The 23,116-nt window shown below is 35.6% G+C and overlaps 2 protein-coding genes across 2 annotated transcripts; both read right to left on the bottom strand.

Moving 5' to 3' along the window:
- Positions 1-1,491: 1,491 nt before the first annotated feature.
- On the bottom strand, positions 1,492-2,347 carry LOC105039210 (uncharacterized). The gene is made up of 2 exons (XM_010915287.3): positions 2,212-2,347; positions 1,492-2,071 (listed from the first exon to the last, which is right to left on the bottom strand). The coding sequence occupies exon 2, from the start codon at positions 2,060-2,062 to the stop codon at positions 1,859-1,861; it is 204 nt and encodes a 67-aa protein (XP_010913589.1). The 5' UTR covers positions 2,063-2,071; positions 2,212-2,347; the 3' UTR covers positions 1,492-1,858.
- A 3,963-nt stretch (positions 2,348-6,310) lies between these two features.
- LOC105039209 (probable acyl-activating enzyme 17, peroxisomal) lies at positions 6,311-21,044 on the bottom strand. Its single transcript, XM_010915285.4, has 14 exons — positions 20,747-21,044; positions 19,492-19,621; positions 19,140-19,390; positions 16,455-16,659; positions 14,362-14,402; positions 14,147-14,272; positions 11,379-11,452; positions 10,307-10,527; positions 8,367-8,461; positions 7,972-8,188; positions 7,231-7,356; positions 7,051-7,149; positions 6,754-6,966; positions 6,311-6,648 (listed from the first exon to the last, which is right to left on the bottom strand). Exons 1-14 carry the CDS (start codon positions 21,001-21,003, stop codon positions 6,538-6,540), a joined length of 2,166 nt encoding a protein of 721 aa, XP_010913587.1. The 5' UTR covers positions 21,004-21,044; the 3' UTR covers positions 6,311-6,537.
- Positions 21,045-23,116: the final 2,072 nt, after the last annotated feature.

Here is a 23,116-nt window from a genome sequence, read left to right as displayed (position 1 = left end):
ATAATGACGCCCCAGATAGGGATCGAGGTCCGTCTCGATTTTCTGAGACTGAGATCCATCTCGACTGACGTGGGACTCCTCAAACTGTACACATCGTCATCTCCCTTAACTGGAAGGCTCTATTATATTTCTAATAATGTGGAGGGCATCAATAGTCTCATGCATTTATAAGGAGAAAAATTTTTTTTCATGTAAGATATTTTTTAAAAAATAAAATCGTAAAGTTCATGGATCAAAACAAACAAATGGATTAGACCCTTATTTATAATAATATATATATATATATATATATATATATATATTCATTCAAAGATTATGGTGGCGTGGATTAGTTACGTTGAGCCTTAGGCTTACCAGAGCTACAAGTGTTGGTTGTTTACCTGGATGGCTGAGCATTTTAGTTTGACTTTGCCACTCTTGGTCTTTAAATTTTGGATGGGAACGAAGCAAGTACGACGGACTCTTTTCTCGCAAAATGTGAAGCGTGAGAAAGAGAGAGCTTGTGGCTTCCTGCTTCTTAGGGAGCCGAGTGTGAATCTTGGTTTACAATAATTTTAACAAAATATTTTTTTTCTCCCTTCTAATTTTTTCTTTTGATATCTCTCTTCTCTGTTCTTTTTGGTATTTATTCTGGTTCTTAGGCCGATATATTCGATCAACTCCGAATAGTATACCGTTCTATAACTCTTTCAACTGGTAATTGGTATTAGGGGTTCCTTTTTCTCCTCTCCAACGAGTGATTCAATTAGACAAGTAGAGCATCCAAATTTTAAGTATGAGAGCAAGAGAGGGTTAGTTTTAAAACAAATACTTCAGTACAATTAAATAATTTAAGGATAGATTTATCACAATCGATTAAGAAAAGCATAACCAGTTTGTGTCTGGACAACTTTCTTTGTTTTTATAGTTTTCGACCAATTCTTCATCAGACAAAAGTCAGAAACCTTAATAAATTCTAACCTAGAAATGCAAACAAGACCAGCTGCGGATGCCAGAACCATGACTACTTCCCTTGTGGACTTTCATTTTGAATTGAAGGACACAGTGGTAGCTCCTAGGAAGCCATTAGATATTTAGACCACCATAGATTTCAGACCGCAGACAAAGGAAGCCTAACATTAAAAGTAGGCCTAAATTTTCAAGCTCTACCTTCCCATACATGAGTCCCCAAAAGCATAGGAGTGGATATCTGGCTACAGTTTCCCTCCTTCACATCTCTTCTTATTGGTGGAGGATAAAGGGTGAACCAACAAAATCACAGTCGCCATTTAAGATAGGAGACTTAATTTTTGCAACTTATCAGCTAGCTAGTAAAATAAGCTAGAAAAAGAGGCACTAGAGCTTAGAAAGGTATAGAGAACTGCTCTTTCCGGTGATCAAATATAAAAAAATATATCAACGTATGAGCCCCGATGCAGTTGAGTGATATTTATTAAACATAATTCAGAAGAAAAAAGAAAAAAAGAAAATTTTGAAGAAAAAGCTTCTAAATGAAAGTGAATATAAACCGGCTAATTTTAGCCGAGTTACCATATAATTTTTATTGATCTAATCAAATTATCATGATGATTCCTGAAAGACCTCCAATAGCAGAACTCCTACTCATACTATCTGTTTACGAATTAAACAGAACAAAGTTTCTTAGCACCACGTGCTAAATCTTAATAAAGCACAGATATAATATGGAACTACAACCTTTTTTTTTTTTTAACATAGAAAGCACCATATATATTCTTATATATTGGTCCCTCTTGTTCATGATCTCCATGAAACTAATCATGGTGTGCCGAAAGATAAAGGGACCATGGTGCACAGTTCTGTGTGTAAATCAAAACAGGTACATAGCTGCACATGTAGATCAAAAGGGATAACCCTTGTGGCCCAGGGAATCGGCAACCTTGAGGTTCTTGGCTATGAGCTTCTGAGCCCTCCTGCTTCGGATCTCCACCCTCATGCTCTCCGTTTTGTCCATCTTGTCATAAGGCTTCTTGGCCTTCAGTGACTTCAATTTTGACTTGAGGCTGCCCACCAGCCTCTCCAGTTGGTGCCCCATCATCACCATCGTCCCAACCTGCAGTAAAACATATGATTCAATAAATATGAGCTCAACCAACAGTGTGAAAGAGGTATATATGAGTGATAAAGCTTATCACAAAGATGTGCGTGTGTGTGTTGAGGGAGGGAGAGGGGGGGAGAGAGAGAGAGGCGAACCTAGACGGAGGAGAGATTGGTTATCAGTTAGAAGGGAGAGGAAGGGAGAGCCTAAACTTGCTTGGGGTTGTCTTATTTTTATACTAGTTTTGGCTTCCACCGGTGCCCTTGAGTCTTCAAGATGCGAAATGTCCCAACGAGTCATTGTTATTTTTCTTCTCTTAAAAGAAGTCATAGTTATTTTTGAAGTAAACAATTAAACCTACTTTTTGACAACGTTAAAAGTCTAAACTGAATTCCTCTTTTTTTTTAAAAAAAAAATCTAAAATCGAATCCTCTACCGTACTTATTTCGAGGACCACGAGAAGTAGACCGTAGAGCCTGCGAAAGCGATGGTGGGTGGAAGCTTTATTGCGTGGTTGATGAAGTGGGGATCAATTGAACATTCTTTCATTGGAGGCCAAAAATATCACAACAACATCTGGTAAGAAATATTGCTTGAGTAGAAGTTTTCTATTCCCTTCTCTAGAGGGTGACATTGCCAGCTTCCTCACGCTTTTCTGTCCTAAGAAAACAACCTGCATGGCTGGCCTTAGTGATCACATCTTCGGTAAAATTAGCTAAACAGATTGCATCTATTAGGTGACACATGGATGAAAGCGTCCTTGCATGCTCTCTTTAGAGTGCCACATCAAGATGTAGGCCCTCTATATATATGATTGCATCTTATTTTTCAAAATTTTCTTTCCCACGTATGGTCAATTTAGAAATTTAGCAAATGGGATCCACTGCAGTGCGACTTTTGCACCATAGCTCGGAGGCCAGCAACCTTTCAATGTAGTGTATGTCATGCTGAAAAAATATTTGGATACGTTCATATTTTAAGAGAATAAAATTTTTTTACGGTGCCCATGATGTACCATACAATACAGTGCATATCGTCGCACCATTCATTGCATGATGGATGATTGATGTGATCACACACGACATGCATTGCATAGCGTCTGGCTCTACGTGACTATCCATCGTGTGATGGATAATACATATTGTGTATCGTACCGTACAATGCACAGCAAATAATTTATATATTTTTTAAGATGAATGATGTGGTGGCTTTCGATGTATAAAATTTTATGGTACAAAGAGTGCATGTGGTCTGAATCCAAAGTTTAAATCAAACGTGGACATCTAAGATCCACACGGACCTTTGGATCTACTTCCACGCCTTCTTACCAACAGCTACACCAGAAGGCAGAAAAGTATATACATGATACAAGTTATAATGGATTTTGGCAACAAGGCGGACGAAAGTAGCCAATTTATAACCAAGATATACCCTCTGCTCCCTTTAGTTCATGGACTTTCGTACAACTGTCCCAATAGTGATGCCACGCAATACGATTGGAAATGTCAATCTGTTCGACTGTGGGCCATGCTACAACTAATGTATTAATTTCAACTGTATCTCGTGCAGCACATGCCAGCAACAAATAGTTGTCACGACTGCAATCATTTTTAATATTAACAAAGACATGTCTGCTCCAAGTTCTAATTAAGCGAGAGTTCGAGATTTGTTGTTTACATATACAGTTAAGTTTTGTATGTTTTCATCTACATGGGCAGGCGAAGTAGCATTCATTGCGCTAGAAAGCAATGATAGACCTTTAAACACCTAGGATTGTTCAATTTTCTCACTAAAATATTTTTTAAAAATATTAATATCTGAATATATAATATTTAAAAAATAATTTTTACACATATGATTGCTCATGAAAATAACTATTTCAAAATAATTTATATTTGATTGAACACATATTTTTTTCTAAAAATAATGTAAAATATCAATTATAGTTTAAATAAAAAAAAAATCTTATCTTAATCTATCTAAAAATTAAAAAATATTTTTTAAAAATTCTAATTTTCAATGAATTTTCAAAATTCCACATGATTTTTTTTCTTATAAAATATAATAATCTTATTTTCATAAAAAATTTATTTTTCTATTTTTTTTGAAAATTCTAATCAAATATAAAATATCTCTCTCTCTCTTTCTCTCTCTCTCTCTCTAGCCCTATTTTTTCTCCTCCTAACCACACGAGTCCTCCAAATAAATTACAGCGTAGGAGCATCCAGAACGAAACTGGCGTGGGGGACCATGAAATGCTAGAGGGCCTGCACCAGAAACGACCACCAGGTAGGCCTACCGTTGCACTCGTTGTCTCTGCTTCAGCTTTCATCATTGAGGTGCAGACGAGGAGATGCTGATGTGATGGCACCAGGAAGGCAGCAAAGTTTTCTTTTTCTTTTTTTTTCTCTCTTTCTTTTGTTTCCATTTCACATCCTTTTCTCATTAATGGTTGTTTAGATTTTCAGAAATGTTGGGCGCTCGTTCCACTGCGACATCCGCGACCTACGCTGTCCACAAAGTGACTTCTACCGGATCCTTAATTACCCGCGGAAGCGGAAAAGGCTTTACAAAAAGTGCATTACATGACAATGCGGATCCTTAACTACCGATGGATGCAGGTTAGTTTTTCCATTCCAGCTGATATGTTGGATTCATTTGGTTGATGAAAAATCAAGAGAAAAAAAAATATTTTTTAAAAAGTAAAAAAAAAAATTCTTGTTCGGTTGGAGTTTAAAAAAAAAAGAGAGTGAAAAAAATACTTCTCATATAAAATTATTTCCTATATTTCATGGAAAATGAAAATTCATAGGAGATGTGGGTTTTGACACTTCTCCTGATATGAAAAATGATAATATTTTTTTCTTTCTCAAAATATCTTTTTAAGATCTATAAGTAAAATTTAATAAAATATCAATGGATGGTTAAAATGAAATACTAAATAGTAATATAATATTATATTAATATTATCTTAATATTTATAAAAATATAATATTAAAATTTATTATATTTTAATATTATTTTAATATTTATATTATTATAATATTTTTATTAATATTAATATAATATTTATATTAATATTATATTATATTTATATCTATATTAATAAATTTATTATATTAAAATATTTATATTATATTAATATAATATTAATATATTAGTATTATATTAACACAATAAATTATTATGGTCTAATATTATATTATAATATATTAATGTTATATTTATATTTATATAAATATAATATTTATATTTATATAAAGTTTATGAGTAAAAATATATGATTTTATATCTACTAATGGTATAATAGGTATTTTACACAGTTTTCCTAAAAAAATAGGTGCTCATCCAAATATAAGCTACTTTATAATAAGTCATCTTCTCATGGTCAACCAAACGTATCAAAATGCTATTCTTAAAAAGTAACTTCTTGAGAAATTACTTCTCAGGAAGTAACTTTCTGGGAAGAAAAGTTCTTCCCGCGAACCAAACGAGTCCGTTATACATGATAAACTTTATGATCCCAAGGTTTATCCTACCATACATAGTGAAATACATGAAGGATATTCATACAGACCTTGTATTCTATTAAAAACACTATAAAATATCCATAAAAAACCATATATAATTATCTTTGGAGTGGATCGGCTCAAATTCTATAGTTTGATTCAAACCACAAATCCTAAAAAATTTTCAGCACAATTATCCAAATATACCTTAAATGTACTCTTAAGGCTGGAGTTTGAACTAAAATCAGCCAACTATAAACAACAATTAAACAGAAAAAAACCCTTTTCATAATGTTCGGGTTAAATAGAAAAATATTTAAAATACCCTCTATAATTAACACTAGTTTTTAATTAGCACATACTAAAGATGATAAATATGTAGAATTTCAAGACTATCAATCTCATTAAATAAAAAAGGAAAGCAAGATTAAGTATCTAAGTGCTGGATTAGGCCTAAAGTAGGCGATACAATACGCTTGGAAGCAGGTCAGATAAAAGCCCATTCTCGTCCATATAATGAGGTTACAATTTCTACTTGGTTTACTCAAACATATGCTAAGTGATATTAATCCACAATTGTCTTTTCCCTTAGTTATGAATAAATGAGGACATGCTTAACGGTGCACAGTTCTATAAGTTATACCCGATATTGCTACAAAGAACAGTTCGATAATTGTAATCTATTTGATATGGCACGTCAAATTCTGGTTGAACTGACCCTGTTACTATGATATACTTAAAATAATTCGGCATTGAAGGTTTCAAATTTATTTAAAAGATATATTGGAGTGGTCTAACTATAATTCCTCTGAAGAAAGTGTTACAAATGTTTATGATAGGGGATGCATGGCAACAAACAGAAAACAGCAAACATTATGGAGATACAAGATTGGCAAATTTTTAACAAGAAGGTGAACAGTTTCGTGAAGACATTAGATGCTCTTAATCCTTGATGGACATTGCCTTGATGATTTAGATCTTGGCACGTTCTTTAGATTGGGAGAATTGCTTTCGCAAAACTCTTCTCATGATTTTATTTGAAGCAGTTCGAGGGAGAGATGGGACAGCCACAACAGATGAAACCTGCATAGAGGGGGAATGATAAGAGAGTATATTTCGTTAGATCTATGCAAAAATGCTTCCAAAATGGGGAAAAGGAAACAACATAGAGAAAACAAAACAAAATACCTTAAATAAAGGGTTCAGTTTCTTCTGCAGTGCAGAATTGAATGCTAATTTTAACTGGTCTAAAGTTTCTTCTACAAAATCTTGATCTTTGAAGACAACAGCTACCATTAACTGCTCGGGTCCACCTCCAGAAGGTGGCACCCCAAATGCAGCTGTCTCAAGGATAGCATCATTAACTCTATTGCAGACACGCTCAATCTCGATGGAACTTACCTGAGCATGAACCAATTATGATAATTTGATTAGAATGCTAAAGTCATGACTCTAGATTTAAAATCCCTTGCTGCAATTTTTCACCTTAATGCCACCAAGATTCATTGTGTCATCTGCACGACCATGTGCCCTATAGTATCCTTCAGGAGTACGCTCAAATTCATCTCCATGCCTCCGAAGGTGCTGCATTGCAAACTAGATTAGATTAGAACATATCAATTTGTTACATTAATACAAATTACAGAGCATGAAAGGAACACTTACCTTGCCATTGTAAAGTGGCATGCCTTTGAAGTAGACATCATAGTGATCAGCATTTAATAACGTTGTGGATGCTCCAAACATGGTGGGATCAAGGGCTAGCTCTCCAGTGCCGGCTTTACTTTGTGGCTGTTATTGAAAGCAAAATCAGAGTTATTAAAACCAAGACTAACCCAGCTAATACCTTTACAGCAGATAGCCATTAATCATTGCCATCAGCATTTTCTTGAAACTTTGTAGGGCATCTATTGACTCAATTTAGAGATTTGTGACCCCTCTTTGGCAACAGGATGATCAGTTGCAGATAATCTGCTTGGTGAAAAATTAGATATGAGGGAACCAGCCAGCTGATTGATTGGCAGAAAGGCAGGTTATTGGTTGCACCAAGGCAAGGATGATGGATGAATCCCTCCCTGCTCAGTTATAATTATCAATCCAGGTTGATGAGATTGGCTATATTTATCCTGTACTTTAGGCAATGGAGGTCCATACCAATTACAAGGGCAGCTCATGATGTAGGATATCATCCCTTCATTGAACAAGAATAGAAGCCATAAGAGGCTTGTGATCCACTGTCAGGTGCAGGGAGGCATTTATGTCCTTAAGAGCATATCTGTGTATAACAGTTGCATTCTCCTATTTCCAAGCTATTCCAGATGCCACAGCTATTGAGAATTCAAGATGAACTTGTACAAAATTAAGAAAAGTTTCATATCATGAATAGAAATTTAAAATTATACTTACTAGTGGATTTCCATCACCATCAAGGATAAATAAGGTGCATCCCATAGCCGGTGTACTGAATGCAGCCAATGCTTGGGACTGCAACAATGATCCACAGATAAATCCACCTCCAATCTCTGTACCACCACAGTACTCAATGACAGGTTTGTAGTGAGCCCTTCCCATCAGCCATAGATACTCATCTACACTAGATGCCTCCCCAGTGGAGCTAAAGCATCTACATGTTATCATAATTCGAGTGAAAATAAAAATGTGGTCAAACTCATTCTGCATAGTGATGTAGAACATTTCTTCATTTAGGAATCAGATAGACATTGGATATATCACCATTCTATTACTTTATAATGGAAAGGCCATAAACAAGTAAAACAGTATAACCTAGGAGTTGATCTTACCGAATGGTAGACCAATCAAGGCCTGCAGTGCAGTTTGAATTTTTCCAAGCACGGACAATACTTGGAACTACACCAAGCATAGTTACCTTAGCATCCTGGATATTTTAGTGTATTAATGAGATCACAATAACTTTAATCATGAAAGAAATGCAATAGCCTTAAAATTGATATGTTCCTTAAACCATTCATGAGTCAATACAGACAATTTAGCAAGCACAGAACATGTCTATTAATAATGTTTTGCAGTATTATAACAGTCTCTGAGTATAAGATGCACAAATGACACCCAAATAGAGTCATCGGTACCAAATATGTTTTCACATCAAACAAACGTTTTGCATCCAAAATTAATGAAATTATTTAGAATGGAAACATGTAGCCATGAGGACTTGAGAGAATAGAACCATTTACCAAGAAACCTTTACCAACATGCAAAGATTAGGCATGTGTGTGTGTGTGTGTGTGTGTGTGTGTGTACTTGGCAGTCCTCAAGTATTGGGAACTTCCAAGTGGAAACTTAAAAAGATTAATAAAGAATCCACATCCTAATGAACTGATTAATCAACAAAAATATTTCAGAAATAATCAGAGAAGAAGACAAGAATGATAATACAGGAAATTAAGGTCATTGGAAGGTGATTGTTTAGTAATGGGATTATTTTTAGTAATGCAATTATTCCCTTGAAGGTTTTAAGTATCATGGGATGGGAATGTCTTGGTTTTTCTATGGAAGGCGATGCTTGTCCCCCACATACCCACACTCGGGATGTTGGATGTCTTGTCCCATCCTAGTGCATTTCTTGACTTATCCCAACACTCAAGACAGTGCCCTGTCCTGACACTTGGGGTGGTGGGACCCCCTGCCTTCCTATATGTACTTAGAACCTTGATTTCCTCTGCATATAGTAAATTTGTTTTTCACTCTGTTAATGCAGTAATCATAAACCCTCTTTTTAAGTAAGATTTTATGTAGAAATGCTGAACATACTTCTCATGAAACTCATTTAAATGTTTTATGACCTAACTGCTTTGCCAAGACGGGTTTTGTTGAAAGCAATTGAACATGTGTTTTCATAAAAGGCCATTATTTTAGACTGTATAAGCTCATCACAGTAAAACCTGAAACCAAGAAGGCCCATAATAAATCATGCAATCAATGTTATATACACAGATTTATGTTTGCATATAGATGATAGACTGGAGAAGACAGACTCTTATGTCAGATTGACTAATTTTCCTAAGCACCATAGAAGTAACAGATTTGAAATATCAAGCATTTGTTTATTTGTTTGGCATTTCTGAGCCTTATTTAGGACATTGACAACAAAAGAAGAAAACCCTTATTTAACTCATTGAGGAAGAAATGGAGATCAAAGATGAAGATCAACCGGGAGGAGGACAGCTACTGCTTCATGCTTGGATATGTCTCCCAACGTCCTCATGAAGGAATCTTACAACAGAGGTAATAGAACTTTTGGAAATCATGAAATTATACTTGACAAACTCATAGTTTGTTCTTTCAAAATTCTTTGAGAAAGTATAATGAAAGAAGTACCCAAAATTTGGTTTATATGTCACGGAAGAAAACAAGATAGGAAGGTACTCTTGCAACTACAGTGAGTCAACTAATTCAAGAAAAGCCATGAATTAAGATTGGCATAATTTGAACACCTGTTAGCAAATAATTACTAGATTTTGTTAGACAGCTTGTTCCATTGTTTTCAGGAGGAAACAGCATTTTATATGTGATATTATCTCCACAGAAGCATGATTTTTCAAAGATAAAAATTGATTGTTTAAAATCCAAATATATTGGAAGAAATCATTCCTCTAATATCCTTGAATTGTCTGTCTAGGGGAAAAAACTTGAAGGGATCAAAAGTGAGATTTTCTTAGATACACATGAAATAAAAAACTTATACAAGCAAAGCTAATAGTACCTGTACAAACTTTGCAAACCCCGAACCAAGGGGAGAGCCATTGTACAGAGCCATTGAAGCTCCATTTAATAAACTAGCATAAACAAGCCAGGGACCCATCATCCAACCAAGATTAGTAGGCCATGCAACAACATCACCTTTACGAATATCCATATGAGACCATGCATCAGCAGCAGCCTTGAGAGGAGTTACATGTGTCCAGGAGATTGCTTTTGGTTCTCCTACACAGCAGCAGTCAGAGAGAGTAATTCATTTGCAAAGGTTGAAAATGATGCACAAAATCATAAGTGTCTAAGCAAAGGCAAACTTAATCTGGTGGATCCATCAAGACAAAGGGATATCCAACTTTGTGGTGATAACATTGGTTTCGAGATAGCTCATGGTCAACTTACAAAGTCTCTTTTAATGAGAACCTTAAGTTAACATAGGGATGTGCAACTCCTAAGAGTTGATATAATTACCTACAACTAAAATGTCATAATCTCTGCAGATGCACATATATGGTATTTAAATGACTGCTTGATATGCTTTAAGACTGTCAATACATCATCATTTAATGGTTAATGCAACTGTCAAATTTCTGTTATGTTACTACATGCTGTTCTAATAGCTAATAATCCCACAAACAAAACAAAAACAGTATAGACAAAAATATTTACAGAAGTTTTGATCAAACATAAGTATCGATCGACAATACTTTGTAGCTTTTAACCAAGTTGATGTCAAGGAATTTCTGGACATAGAAATTCATTTCATACAATTGAACCTTTACAAACTGTTTCCTTTTAAGAACCAAAAAGACTTGTGCCAAAATAACAGATGCCAAGAAGAACTATTGCCATCAACCATTCATTTTTCACAATATTCTAACTTAAAAAAGGCTTGTGACTTTTCTATTTTGATAATAGTGTTTTTTTGCAACATATCAATGGTTTAAAATTTAAAGGTCATAGGATATCACCATTACATAGCCAAAATAACATCACTAGAACCATGACTTTTATGAGTAAACTATATGTATTGACAGGATGCAAAAGCAGAACTTTCAGTTGCTAAGGGCCATGAATGTCACCTGTAGTTCCAGATGAAAAAAGGATGTTCGTGAATGCCTCTATAGGTTGTTCAACTGCAATATAATCATTCGCTCTGCAATTTCAATATAATAATACGAATTGAGAACTTTCTGAACATTAGTATCCAATCATTCCATAAAATACAGCTCGATATACACTCACACATAGACCCACTATTAGCCAATTATCCATAAATAGATAATCCAAAGTCCGCCATCTCGGTACCGGACTCCATACCAGTACGATGCTATTACGATGTTCGTATATGGTACGGACCAGTATGATAGTGTTGGCATGGTATGGTACGGCATATCAATATGGTACGCCCTGTACCAGATGGTACGGCAAACATCTGATAATCTCAATCTCTAATAATATTTTAAGGAATAAAATCGGTTCAAGGATGATAGCCAATGATTTCCAAATATATACTAACAGCTTTCTTTTATGATTTTTCAAGAAAAAAATAGTTATTTGAATGTTAAAATCACATTTAACAGAACAGAAAATTAGATTCAAATCGGTAATATTGTATCTTCATATCTCCATACATTATTGCTCTGCATTTTTTGTGTATATAATGCATACTTTATGTGAATCTGAAGTGAAATTGAAGCTCTATTATAGAACTGGTTGATCCATTTAACAGAGGAACCATTTCCATGTGAAAGAGGGGAATATTTCTGTGGGCTTTAATGAAAGTAGGAAAATGAAAAAGGCTTAGTGTATCTACTTGATTATATCCAATCCCACCTCCTAGAACAGTTGAAGTTGTTTGATTGCTTTGTAACTTCCAACGGATGCAATAAGCCCTATTTGTTTGTTCTTAATGGCTAAAAGATTATCCAGTTGCAAGGAAGACATGAAAAAGCTTCAAATAACACACAAGGCAAGAAAACCCCCAAGAATATCCACATGAAGAGGTCAAGAGGATAGATTTAGCAAAGTTTGCATAGTTCCCTCTTCATATGCTCCAACTCACTGTTTCAAATTGGTTGATGTGCATCACTGATTTGAAAGACATCGTGTCATTTTGCATCAAAGCTCAGGCCAAACCATTCCTTGTCAATCATGCCAGATGGTCACTAAATGGCCAGTAAATGATCCTGAACTTCAGCTGCTTACAGAAATGTTCAATATAGGAGTATCCCATGTCAGAAAGCATCTAACATCATGTAGGCTTCTGTCAAATATCCAACATCTAGCAAGCAAACAATGAATTAAAATGTCAATTGGACACAAAACATTGGTTGTATCCACACTGGTTCCGGGCCTGACTGAGGATCAAGACCATGGTTTACCAAACCAAACCGAACCACCTTGTTCGGCCCTTACCAAGCCGAACCAGCACAGAAATAGTCTAGCTCGGCCCTATTTTTTGAATCAGGGCCGAACCAGGCTGCACCACCCGGTACAATACGATTCGGCCCTATTTCCCCTTTTTTTTTTTTTAAGAGTGTCGATGGGTGGATTTTTTTTATTTTTTTTATTGTCAGTACAGTATGGTATGGTATGGTACAGTACTATACCATACCGTACCAGCCAGTACCGGTTCAACTTTCTTTGATCCAGACACTAGAGGATTTTGCATCAGATTGCAATCTGACTCCTACCCAGTCAAAACCAACGAAGATGGCATTGGAGAAAGACTCCGTAACTGAAATGCCCCAGAAAGAACCAAGTTGATATGATGCTGACTGCTCATGATCCTGGGCTTCTATTGTCTATAACTTATAAAGTTGAATTAAAATCCCAGCCTTATTCAGAGTTGACATTTTCATAAATGTCTCAGGGCAAACAGCTTAAAACAGATCATATCACCAAATTCAATCAAGAGGCAGGAAAAGAGCCATTAGATAGTTTAGCTAATAATTTTTGCAACAGCTCATGAATCACACAAGTTGGAGAATGGAGGAAGTTCAAGTCGTGTCACTGAATATTCTGAACTGCTGGATGTTATGATCTTGCCAATTTGCCATATAGATAATCATTCAGGCTGAAAAATGCGCTTTCTGGAGTCTTCTTGTTTACTAGGAGTTCTAAGGCCTTAAGAAGCCCCGGGTAGACTACAGGTCCTGTACTCAAAATTTTACAGTCATAGACTCATAATATATTGACAAGAGATTCTTCCTTGGTACATATTGCTTTCAAATTCTTGGAGAATTGTTTGTCAACACTACAGGAGCTTCAACAAGCATTGATAGGTTTGTGGAAGACAAAAAGACACCATGTATAAAGCGACTCTTCGTACAACTGAGGCTTTTAAACAAATGGATTCTCCACTAGTTTTCTTCCTTCCTCTTATACCCTTATGTTCAGATTTCCTTTCTAATCAGTTAACCATAGATTCTCATTCTCATTGCTCTCAGAGACCCCTCATGAATTTGTTTTTACCATGCAACCTCTGATCTCACATAATTTATAGCTCTTTACATGGAGAAATTCCTTCTGCAGATCATAAAGTACTCTTCACATGCATTGCAAATGATATATGCATACTCAGTCAATAACAAATCAGTATTCTGATTATCTAGAGCGTCTTCACATGATATGAGAATTTAAACGGCCTTATCTCATCTTGACCTCCTGTTTTAAAATTCAAGATTTTCCAAAATATTCACACATAATATTCATACAGTCGCCACTCAGAGAAGCTAGCAAAATACATTTCAAGGCATTCCAAGACTGATAGGATGAAGAACTTCACTATATTCATGTATTTAAAAAGGAAAGAGAAACAAAAACACATACACAGAAGATATCATACTTGGTAAGTTTCACTCTTCCCAAGAAATCATGCCAAGATATATCAGCATCACGTAATCCCTTGATGGAGGAGGAGCCTCTTGTAGGGACCACAATTGCTAAAGGAGCATGAGCTTCAATAACTCTACTGTAACAACCAAAGTTAAAACATGAGAAACTGCAGTTTGCAAGGACAAGCAAATCCTATACCTCCGCCATGAAAATCACTAACATCACCTATATAAGGGCAGTTTCTTGTCGCCACGAATAATAAAATCCTAGCAAAAGAAAAGAAAAGGCAGTAAATAACAGATTCGCACGCAAATCACTTTGAAGTGCTATACATATGCACTATATTGAAAACATAGGGTAAATGGATGTACCACTTATGTTCCAATATCTTAACAAGAACAGAATTTAAAGATAGCATGGTAGAAAGGAGAAGACATGATTTACGCTGTACAGTTGTTTCAAAGCTTCCAGAAATTATTTTCATGAGAAGACATGACTTATGCTGCACGGTTGTTTCAAAGCTTCTAGAAATTATTTTCATGAGAAGACATGACTTATGCTGTACAGTTGTTTCGAAGCTTTTAGCAATCATTTTCATTAGGAGGCTAGGATATACTGTAAGAGATTACCAGCTACACCTGTCTACAGTTGGTATGATTTTGAACTGGAACAACCCTAACCACATTGCCTCTTGCACCCTCTCTAACACAGGTCCCAAGCCACACACAACAAGAAGGTCCACATAGGGGTCCAACTAAACTGGTCAAATTGCAAAACTGATCCGAACCGCTAATTTTGGTTCAGTTTGGGTCAGATTTTTTCAGATTCAGTTTGGTTTCAGTTTAAAATTTTTCGAAACTGAAAAACCGGTTCGATTCCAGTTTAAATTTTGAAAAACCTGATTTAAATCGAATCGACTTATATACATATACAGATAAATGACAAACCATAAGTTATCCTATTTCCTCAGAGGAAGTTGTAGTCCTACCCATTTAGCCCATCCATAAGCTGCCCATTTAACCCATCCTATTTAGCAAGGATAGAACTTAAAATGGATTGCAGCCCATTTAGCCTATTCCACAAGCTGCCCATTTGATAAAAGCCCAATAGTTCATTACTCGAAAAATCAAACCGAACCGAACTGATTTTGCGGATCCTTTTAAACCAGTTGTTCCATGTGGTCAGTTCAGGTTCAGGTTTGGGTCCAGTTTCGGTTTTAGAAAACCGATTCAAGTCAGTTTGGTTTGAAGATTGATCCTAAACCGACCCAAGCCAATCATGCGCACCCCTAGGTCCACAGGTTGTTCTCTTGAAAATTGTTCTGACAACAAACATATTGAAATCAAGCAATAGCTATTTTCAGCAGTATGTGTATGAGGTGGTAGCCCGGTGAATGCATCCCTCCAAATGGGGATGTTCAGGTTTCAAAATTTGGGATGCATTTCTCCAAGTATATGGACCTAGATAATTCCATTGGTTGGGGCCTTCTTTACATTCCCTTGAAGAAAAAGAAAGAGAAAAAATTGCAGTATACTAACAATGTTGCTTGCAAATTAGAATAATATAAAATTCCAACTGTTATAACATGAACAATCAAGCTTCTCACTGACAATCTGAAGGCTCATTCTTCAAACAAAACTCATGGTGCTTCATTTAGTTTGTATTTGAAACAGCTCCCCTGCTTCCATGAAAAAAAGGTCTCTCTTTCTTCATGAACGCCAGTTGCATGCAACAGATTGCAATAGAATCATTACTGATGCTAAGGTAAAATAGCGAATGCACTGGCTGTGTTTATACTCTTATGCCTGCTCTTTGAGAACATTTCCTAGGCAATTATTGGATGCATGGATTTAGATAGCCACCCTCAAGGCCTCAATTTTTGAAAACTCCTTATCCTGTATGTTGTGCAGGACTGGTTACCAAAGCAAGAAGAACTGCAGCGGCAACCAGCAATGTATGAGGCTAAATGCAAATACTGGATCTAAATCGCATGAAAGCAGATAAGTATCCTAATTCTTCTGCAAAGCCATGCCTTTCTAGTCAAGAATATTAGAAAAAGAACATGAAATCACTTCTGCATAGTAAAACTCTTCAATCATAGTTTGATTCTCTATGATCTTGATAAGAGCATATACCTTTGTGATAATTAGTGGTTTATATGATAGGTTCATTTGGAGTAAAAATAGCACCAAAATAAGCAAATTTCAGTCAGTGATGTCATGAGTTACATCTTTGACATGAAAGCATAACTTGGAGTCATTCAAAGTTTCAAACACGAGTTGCAACAAAACTAATCTAAACTAAAATAAGCAACTAACCTGGGTAAAAATTGCCTTTGCATTTGAAATCTTGAGTCTCGTTGATATTTCAGTAGGAGCAAAGCTATCTGCAATCGAGACAACCACGTAGCCTGCTAAAACAATAGCAAGGTAGATAATCACAGCAGTCACAGTCATCGGCATATCTATTGCAATAGCAGATCCTTTTGTCAAGCCCAATGTGTCTATTGCATTCGCAACCATACTGCAAAAAAGATGTCAAAGTAAGTTCCCACTAAATCGGTCTCTAAACCACATTTCTGTTATATTGTTGATAGCAATGCACTATTAGATGTTAATGTAATTGCAAGCAAGAATGGATTTGAAACTGAGACAGAAAATCAGAAAAGAACTAGCTAACAATTCAGGTGCATCATCACTCCATTCTTACCAAAGAAAACCATTATCTGACTTCCATCATAGAAAAACTGGTTCAAGAGACATGAAGCAAAGCATACTAAAGGTACTCATTGCAATGAGGAACTACCTTGGTATACTTTTTGGAACCATATGCAAAAAAAGATGAAATAATATAAAATACAACATCGTACTCATTGCAGTGCAGATAAAGACACATCTCAATGTTATTGTTTGTTTCAATTGATCCAGTGTTCAAAAACATTGAGGAAATTAATTGCTTTCTTTTATAGAAGCTATAAATTATGTGTTTTTCTTTGATGAATATATTAACTAAAATTGTCTGGTCCAATAGTGAAGATGAACTCTGATAAGATTTTCTCTTTGCAATTGTTGATCCCAGGTAGGAGTTACACCTATAGTTTTGAAGATAAATTCACTTCTGCTGTTTCTTGAAGCAATGGTCAAGAAGCCATAGCATAAGTTTGCATCTTATGGTATGAGCCACACCAATTTGGACCTTACAACACATACAATACTGTCCAGATAGCGCATTGTACAATGGGCTACACTGTTCTATTGTGCCCTGTTATGTGAATGATCCCTTAACTCACGACTGACATGAGTACACAATATGGTGCCATATTCAGCTGGTGTGTAACCAGCACAAGCATGGCAAACAAAACTTCAATCTGTGGTTTGAAAATGAGGATAAAATATATCCTAATAGTCCTGCGTTCGAATCATAGAAACATGTAACAATTGATTGTAAAATAATACTGTTAATTAGTGCTTGAAACATCAGCATGTACCACATTACAATTGATTGACATTAATTTAAACTACAGTTCTCATCCTTAGAGATTGTAATGCATTCCATTTATTCATACTTTACAGATTTTTCAACCGAGGGAATTGAATGGACTTACTTTCACCTATTAAACATGATTGATATCAGTGCACCTAAGCATGCCTAAGAAAAGGGAGAGGTGAATCTTATACAAGCATTTAATAATCATTACAACCTAATTCTAGTTTATTCTAATAAGATAAGAAGGATCTTCATTATTGAGTTTAATCATGCAGTATGTTTTTCTCTGACCTCCTTTCAGCATGCGTCCCATTTTCTTAGTGGCAAACAAAAACAATGTCCATAAGCACATATTATCTGGATATAATAATAGAATAGAGGATGACAAGACAACAGGTATTGAAACAATGGTGCAACTGATAATGGAAGTGAGATTCTAGAGCAAGGGTGACAACCTGGTCAGAAGATTAAAATTTTTAAGCAAAAGGGTAATTTGAAATGTTACAATTTGACAAAAACTAGCATTCAATTTTTTATTCAAAATTTCGATTTTTTGGAGAATTTTACTTATTACTTCATAATCCCATATCTCAACTACTTACACTCCTTCCTTATCTGGATATAATAATAGAATAGAGGATGACAAGACAACAGGTATTGAAACAAAGGTGCAACTGATAATGGAAGTGAGATTCTAGAGCAAGGGTGACAACCTGGTCAGAAGATTAAAATTTTTAAGCAAAAGGGTAATTTGAAATGTTACAATTTGACAAAAACTAGCATTCAATTTTTTATTCAAAATTTTGATTTTTTGGAGAATTTTACTTATTACTTCATAATCCCATATCTCAACTACTTACACTCCTTCCTAAATATATATTCCCCCCTCTTAACTGTTTCTCCATATTTAGTTCTAACTACATCCCTTCCCCCCTCTTTTTGTAATCTTTGTGAAATTTATTTCAATATGGTTGGTTTAGGATTCCCTAACTCTTCTTTCAGGGGAAAAAAAAAATAATAATAAGAAAAGCAAAGGAAAATGATAAAAGAGAGTAAATGCATCTGAACCCTATGCATGGTTCAACCATTTAACTTTTCCTGACTAAGCTTCTAGCCATATTGAGATACACTTAAAAACACTTGTTCGTAATATATATGTTTATTTACCATATTCAGTCAAGTAATGGTTCTCCACTCACTAACATATCATAACATTAATCTGTAAAGTCGCTAGAAGAAGTTATTTACTACAAAATAAGTCCTCCCCCAAGGAGCAACATCAAACGTGGATAAAAGGGAATATTTTCATTAGAGTTCATTTAACCATTGAATAAAATATGCATCTATCTGTTTCCTATTCTAATCAAATAGGCATACTATATATTTTCTGCAAGAAACAAGAAACAAGAAACACCGTGCAAAAGAATATGATAAAAGAGAAGATACAGTTGAGCTAATACTTTAAGGCAAACAACTTCCATATTTAAGCAAATAGTTATTTGGACATGAAAGCATACCAGACTTCTGCGTGCAGTTCCTTTAGTGTCATTTGCTGGAGAGGCAAAGCATCATAACCTTCATCTCTCCATATAATCATTGCGTCATCCAGGCCTCTTTTATCACTCAAACTCAAGCAATTGGCAGCACAGTTTAGATAAGCCCCTGGTAACCATTGACCTCCGGGATAAGAAGCATGTTCATGTAAAATACACGATGGAGGCATGGAGAATGATACGCTCATTTCCTTAAAAACCATTTTCCAGTAAGCCTGAAAAATAAATCATTAAATGTAAAGCAAAGCACCAACACAAAACAAACTTAGGTTCACATCATAGGAAAGGAAAGATATCAAGATGCTTTGACCAGTACCTCAGGGTTTGAGACAGAAAATTTCTGGAAGTCAGAAAAGCTTGAAATTGGGTCTTTGTACCCTGAACCAAGGAACTCTTTTCCATGCCTCTCTAGTACCAAACCAATGTTTGTCAAAACTGCATTCTCTCTGTTTTTGCCCACTTCTATAATTTATTAGATGTTCAGGGAACATACTTATGCTAAAGTATTGGAAAACTGATAGTAAAAGAGGGCATCACTGACACTCATTTGTTGATGACTTGTGAATGTTCAAACAGCAAAAGGATAGACAAGATATGACTTCGCATTTAATGATCTTGAGGAATATACAAATGTACTGGATTTGGTAGCTCTAATAGATATAATATAAAGATTTTCTTTTCCTTCTTCTAACCAAGTCTGCAATTCTAGCCAATTTATAATTTGTTTAATGGCTTTCTGATTTTCGTCTATATAAACTTCTGTACCAGTCACTCAGTCAGAGCCATTTGGACACGGAGATTCATGGAAATCCAAATTTTCTTCAGCCAGAATCAATCCATTTCAGCTGAAATGACAAACATTGATATCAACTAACAAATCAATTAGTTTTTTTTTTTCCAATCATATCAACAGGCACTCCTCTAAGTTTTCATTATTAATTCAACTTTACATTGATAGAAGCAGCGGATAACAGCAACAATTCATATTATTATTTCGTGTATACCCAACAATATTATGAATCGATGGTGGTTTGAGAGCTACAAGTACAAAAAGAAACCAAAAATATCCACTTATTCAGTACTGTTCTTGAATGTTTGATCCTTCTTTTCACCTTTTATCACCCTAAGTTCCTGTCTCTTCTTGGATAACAGAGAAATACAACTCCGAAACATCCAGAATTACTTTATTCTTTCCCTCTTCCAATACACCTTAGCAAAGAACTTCACCAACACCATATTTTTCTTCAGTTACTCACTCCCCCTCAAGAATCTCAAATATCCAACTTAACTAAACTAGAAATATCCATTGATTTATTCGGAGTTTTATGCATAGTTTTGTATTGCTTAATTATTTGATCAGAAAACGAAGGCAAAATCTGATCTTGTCAGGAAAGCAATCGTGCTTTCTATGTCCTTTAAAAAATATGAATAAAAATTAAATAATGGAACAACAGAAATACAGAACCAAAACCCTAGAATCTAAAAGAATGCCTTTTTTCTTTATATTTTTCGTTTCTCTTTTTTTTTTTTTTTTTGTCTATAGAAAGAGACAAAAGGATCAAAGAGCTCACTCGTCCGGAATCCAAGCGGGAGGAGTAAGGGAATCGTAGCCCTTATAGGATCCGTAGTACATCATCTGATGAAAGGGGAACGGCAGATCAGGGCTCAGGAGGCGCCTCGAGATCTCCCTCCACGTCTCCGGACCAGAGTTCCCGTGGTCCCGGAGTATCCGGGAGAGCTCACCGTGGAGTCTCTCCGCGTCGTCCGATGGTATGCCGACGGCAGAGATCTTCTCGGCCGTGATCCGATCCAAGCTCTCGTAAGCCATTGCTCTTCTCAGTGCCTGGCCTCAGCCTTCGTTCTTTCTTGTTTTCTTGATAGGATGGAACACCCGCTGCGGATGGATGTTGGCGCTCCTGGTCATTTTAGTTAAAAGTGTTTCCCGGAAGGTCAGCCGTGAGATGCGTAGCTTGGCGACCAGATGCAACTCTTGGAGTTTGTATTTATTGATGGGTGCAGTTTAGACAAGATGGGTTGAGGACCATGTGAAGGGGTGAAGGGGTTTGGAGTTTGGTGCTTATGATTGTGAGGTTTGGTACGGCACGTGAGTTTAAGCAGCTGACAGTACTGGCTGCAAGATGATCCGATTTCTGTATGGGATAGTGTCGGGGCTGCAGCTCGAGTGGACAGGGGGACCCGGATTTAACGCAACGTAGACGAGACCAGAAGAACAAAAAGTCATACCGGGCGGACATTGCATTTTATGGTGTTTCCCCTAATACTCATCTTAAAATAAAAATTAAAAAATTAAAAAAATTATTAACAAAATTATTAATCATTAATAAAAATAAAAAATAAATTAAATATATATATTTTTTAATTTTTAAAATATATTTATTTTCAATATATACCCGATAATATATATTTGCTAAGTTCTTAGTATACATCACGATTTTTTTTTATAATAATATTTTTTTGATATATATCCAACAGTAATATATATCTCTAGATAAATTGATATATAATTTTTAAAATTTATTTTTTAACTAAAAATATGTATTAAATCATCTGAATGTATACCAAAGAAGTTTGTAATATGTATCCAACAGTTGATGAATGCGCGTCACGCAGCCATATAACGGATATTGGTGAATACAATATTACGTAAACTATGTATCAGTTTACTTGATAATATGTCTTGACTTGCTAAATAACTAATTTGTAAAATATGTATTGTTGTGGTCATGGGTCAAGGAGTCGAATGGCTCAGATGGTTGGTTTATGCATCCGTCTCCGCATACGTGAGGTATTGTCCGCTTTGACTCATGACCATCTTTAAGCTTCAGTGGGCTTTAGGCTTCAATAGGCCTTGATCATTTAGAGCCTCACGGTTTTGTCCTTTAAAAGATGCCTTACGTTGGGAGAGAAGGTTTCAATCCATATAAGCTATATTTTCTCTTGACTCATAATCAATGTAGGACTAAAGAAGCTCTCTCTACACCACAATACAGTCCCCCAGTCAAGAGGAAGTATATGTGGATAGGAGGCATTCCCACAGGCGGCACCAATGTTGTGGTCATGGATCAAGGGGTCGAAGGCTTCAGTGGGCCTTAGGCTTTAATGGGTCTTGATCATTTAGAGCCTCACGGTTTTGTCTTTTAAAAGGCTCCTCACGTTGTGCTGTGGTGTAGAGAGGACTTCTTTAGTCCCACATCGGTTATGAGTCAAGAAAAAATATGGCTTATATGGATTAGAACCTTCTTTCCCAACGTGAGGCATCTTTTAAAGGACAAAACTGTGAGGTTCTAAATGATCAAGGCCCATTGAAGCCTAAGGCCCACTGAAGCTTAAAGATGGTCATGAGTCAAAGTGGACAATACCTCACGTATGCGGAGGTGGATGCATAAGCTAACCATCTGAGCCATTCTTTAATCCCACATCGGTTATGAGTCAAGAGAGAATATGACTTATATGGATTGGAATATTCTCTCCCAACGTGAGGTACTTTTTAAAGGACAAAACTGTGAGGCTCTGAATGATCAAGGCCTATTGAAGTCTATAGCCCACTGAAGCTTAACGCTGATCATGAGTCAAAATGGATAATACCTTACGTATGCAAAAGTGGAGGCATAAGCCAACCATCTGAGTCATTCGACCCTTTGACCCATGACCATAATATGTATCATGTAATCATGTATGTATATTAGTAACTTATGTATTTTGGAAATCGAGTATCAATTTATCTAAAGATTTGTATTAACTTTTTAATGATTGATTTGTTTTATGTGTTATATAGTCGTATTGTATATATCGATAGAAAAGCATATTTTAAAAATAAAAAAAAAAGAATACTATATTTTAATCATGATATTGATGACTCTATTAATAGAAATTTTTGATTTTTGAGCTTCTACTTTAAGATAGCATTGAAAGACACGTGG

The sequence above is a fragment of the Elaeis guineensis genome, chromosome 1 (assembly GCF_000442705.2).
Source record: "Elaeis guineensis isolate ETL-2024a chromosome 1, EG11, whole genome shotgun sequence".
Lineage (NCBI taxonomy): Eukaryota > Viridiplantae > Streptophyta > Magnoliopsida > Arecales > Arecaceae > Elaeis > Elaeis guineensis.
The sequence above is the reverse complement of the archived record's forward strand: the minus strand, read 5'-3'. Positions and strand labels throughout refer to the sequence as shown.